The sequence below is a fragment of the Rhododendron vialii genome, chromosome 4a (assembly GCF_030253575.1).
Source record: "Rhododendron vialii isolate Sample 1 chromosome 4a, ASM3025357v1".
Taxonomy (NCBI): Eukaryota; Viridiplantae; Streptophyta; class Magnoliopsida; order Ericales; family Ericaceae; genus Rhododendron; species Rhododendron vialii.
Genome location: NC_080560.1, coordinates 13,374,618 through 13,378,554, shown reverse-complemented (window position 1 = coordinate 13,378,554; position 3,937 = coordinate 13,374,618). Strand labels below are relative to the sequence as shown.

Here is a 3,937-nt window from a genome sequence, read left to right as displayed (position 1 = left end):
CAACCAATACTTATATCACACCCGTATCTAATATAGTTCAACCAACAACTAATCCAAAAAAAAAATGAATAGTTTTAAAACTCTACTTCCCGTAGGTTAATGAATGCTGTTTTTTTTTTTACATTGAAAATAATTCTTGCAACGGAATGCCACAACTTGAGTTTTTTCCCCATTCAAATCAAAGGAATGCTACAGGCCTATAACTGAGACAAATTATTAAGCACTACTACTTTCAATCATGCGTCCAAGAAATAGGTGAAACAACTTGTTACCAAAAAACAAAAAATTTAAGTTTATTCTTTTGTATGAGTAAAGTTTGTATAATATTTTTCTATTGTTACCTCAATTGATGGAAGAAAGATAGAAATTAAATAGAGTTTTCTAACAGATGAGTGGACAATGCACAACATCCCAATAATAGAGTTAAAGATTGACGATAGGGAAAAGAAAACGTTTTGATAATAAAAGGCTCATTAAGTGTTAAATAAAGAAAAAAAAATATTTGTCCCTATAAATGACAACATTGCCAAAGAAGTAAGGAAAGAGGGAGGGAGGGAGAGGATAAATTTATTAAAGAAGTTGATTGGATGGCTATAACCTACTGAAAATTTGATCTGACGGCTGGAAAGATACTCTTATTTGTATGTGTACATAAAAACCGCTCTGTTTTATAATATAGATATAGATATAGAAGATAGATATCAAATATCGATTCCTTCTATATATAGCTAGGTTCAATTTTTCATTCCTTTTATTCATTTAATTCTGATTCCTCTAATTTTATATCAGGGAAACATTTAAGACTAAAAAAGGAATATAGAATGGAGGGCGGAGATTTATGCAAAAGGAAAGGACAAATCTTAAGCGTTGGTTGTCTTTTGGATTCAAACGCCTCCCTGTCATATTAATTACCCTTTTGTTTGTATTTTTTCAACCATTCAATTCACGTTCTAAAAATAATTCCAAAAAATCAGTATGTAGTTGGAAATTTAGAAATACCTATATAAAACTGTACTTCCTTTAATTATCAGAAAATCATTTACTTTCTAAAATTGCTCGGGGAAAATCAAGACATTGTTGGAAATTGAGTAATAACAAATTACTATACTTGTTATCTTCTCAGCATATATAGGTCTATTTTTTCTTTACAAGCATAACCAGGTCTACTGAAGTACGTATTTACTAGGTGATCGAACTCTCTCTCTCTCCCTCCATGCAATGGTGGCTTCCTTCAAGTTTTCCATCGCTATTGTTCTCTCATGTCTCATTATAAGCAAAGGTAACAATTTTTAACCGTCGATGATTTGTTCCTATTTATTTGTGTTGTTCAAGTAATACGATTATATGTTTTACCATCATTTTAAAAACAAGAATTTGCGTTCCCGATTATTATTTTTTTAACTAGGACTGAATATTCAATGAAATAATATTTGGACAAGAGAACAGTAGAAGAATGTTTTTCTTCATGATTTGCCTTGGTGTACATAAATCTGCACCAAATTATTCTACTTGCGTTTTAAAATTACAATTAATGGTGAGTGTTTGGTTTTGCAAAGATAGATATACAAAAACCACTTCACTCGTATATATGCAAACCAAAAGTCTGCATCTTAGTCATATAATTCTTCAAAATGTCCTGCGCTCGCGCTCGTGCTCTTACTTTTGCAATCCTCGCTCTCGCAAATTTTAGTAAGTTGGGATGTTTTCAAAGAAGTTTTCATGTTCGCGCTCACACAAACTAATTATGTGACTTAGGTGTGAATATATAGCTACCCCACTGCAACATCTCATCAGCTGCATTTGAATATGGTTTATTTAGAGAGAAAAAATATTGACTGAATAACCAAATTAGCCAATTATTATTAAGTACTGCTGACATAAAAATAGAAGGTTAATGAATTGTGATGTGACTGAATATTATTCAAGATTATGTTTTTTTCAATTGAAGTTATGTATTTTTTTTTTTTTTAACGAAATTTCTGTGTAAGAATATCATCTTCGCTTAAATGAATTGCAGGCCTATGCCAAGATTGCCCCCTAAACAAAATCAAGATTTTCCAATTCGCGAGCGGGAGATTTATCCAAGGGAAAACTGAATGGGTCGTTTTTCTGATCAACACGTGCAAGTGTGCCCTACAATACATAGAATTAAATTGCAAAGGATTTCAGACCGTCGAAAAGATTGATGAAGCTGTCCTATTAGGTCCCACCGGCAGTGGTCGTTGCCTCTTCCTCAACAGAAACCAACTGATTAAACAAAATATTGGCCAGTTCGCTTATGCATTTGATACAGAGTATAATTTTACTGTAAGGGACATCCTTCTTCCTAATGGAACATGTATCTCTTGAGAGATTGAGATACAAATAAACATTTCGCAACAGTGATTAATCTCGCATTACTTTTATTACTCCTATATTATTTGTGCTTGTTTTTTTATTTTTATTCATGTAATTTACCCTCTTCCTCTTTTATTGGTTCAATTTTGCACACGTAGGGACTAATGCAGTAGATTCACAAGAACATGAATAGGAAAAAAAGTAGTGTGGATGATTAAAAAAAGAGAGTGCTGAAATCAATTTTCGATTATTATTTGAATTGTTTGTTATTATTTGACAAGCCTGCGAAATTAATTGTGCAAACAAGTCAAGCTTGAATACAATTGTGCTATTCATTAATCGTATGAGCTCGACTCCAACCGACCTCTCCACGAAACGGATAGATCCTTAACGAGTTACTACCATTTTTCTTTCCTTTCCTCTCTCTTTTGTTTGTGTCATGTGGATTCCCCATCAGCAATGTCTCAAACAGCAATTTATTGTCTTCTAAATTTCTTTGGTCATCAGAAACTTCTCATTCAAGAACGCCCAACAGCACTTACACAGAATTTCACCAAATACGTACATAGAACCGAGCCTAGCACAGCCAAATACATTAGGTAGACGCAAAAAGGAGATAACTCGTGACCAACGTCAAGACATGAGCCTCTCGCTCTCTTAACAGCAACTGTCGTTGTTCTTTTGTCGTAGGGATAAATAGCCTCGACGTGCATGGATTTTACTCCTACTTGTTTCTCTGCTCATCAATCGACAAGATGGTGTCAATGGGGAGAGTTGGTCTTATTTCCAACTGGGAACTTCTTGCTATAAATATATGCCACCAAATTCAATCCCCAAATGTTCAATCAAACTGGTTTATGGTATTCAGACTTTTTGTTACCAGTGAGTACTCTATGTCTCTATATACACACACACACACGAAATTGAAGACAGATCCTAGATTTTTTGGTTTCTCTTGCTTGAACAATAAAGGTGGGAGGAGACACCAGTTGGCAATCCTCCTTGAGTGTGATTTTAAAATTATTTTATAAAATTAATTGAGATTTATCAAATAATATTCGAATGACTTATAAAAGGTTATTGATTATGAGTGAATGTCTTTCAATGCGGCATTCTTTCATCGAACTTGGGATGGTAAACAGGTTGTCTCTTGTTTGCCCATAAATTCAGCAGTTTGAAAGGGGTTCTCTTGCTTTAGGATGTTCGGAACCTCGAAGAGAACCTTTCTTACAGGGTCACCGGTCTGATATCCTCGAGCTGATTGAAAGATAGAATCAATTTTCTTATCATGTTACTAGAATTGAAGGAGGAACAAGCAAATTTTGACAGATATTGGAGTATGTTCCCAATGATGAAATTATTACTTTCTAAAGATAATTGGTAAAAGAAAAGAAGGTGTTGAAATTAAATTAATTTACTGGCTATGGATCGGAGTTGTTATACATCCACCTTGACCAGAATTATATGTAAGGGGTAATGGCGGTTTTGAAAAGATAATTCAATTTGATGGGGATTTTGCTTCTTTCTTTTTTTTAGTGAAACACGAGAAATTTTATAAAGTAAAGAGCAGTTACAAAATTGTACAACCAATTACGCTAAT

At 33.6% G+C, this 3,937-nt stretch overlaps 1 protein-coding gene across 1 annotated transcript; it reads left to right on the top strand.

Annotated features, from left to right (window-relative positions):
- The first annotated feature begins 1,173 nt into the window (after positions 1-1,173).
- LOC131324455 (uncharacterized) lies at positions 1,174-2,379 on the top strand. Its single transcript, XM_058356417.1, has 2 exons — positions 1,174-1,279; positions 2,018-2,379. Exons 1-2 carry the CDS (start codon positions 1,219-1,221, stop codon positions 2,347-2,349), a joined length of 393 nt encoding a protein of 130 aa, XP_058212400.1. The 5' UTR covers positions 1,174-1,218; the 3' UTR covers positions 2,350-2,379.
- Positions 2,380-3,937: the final 1,558 nt, after the last annotated feature.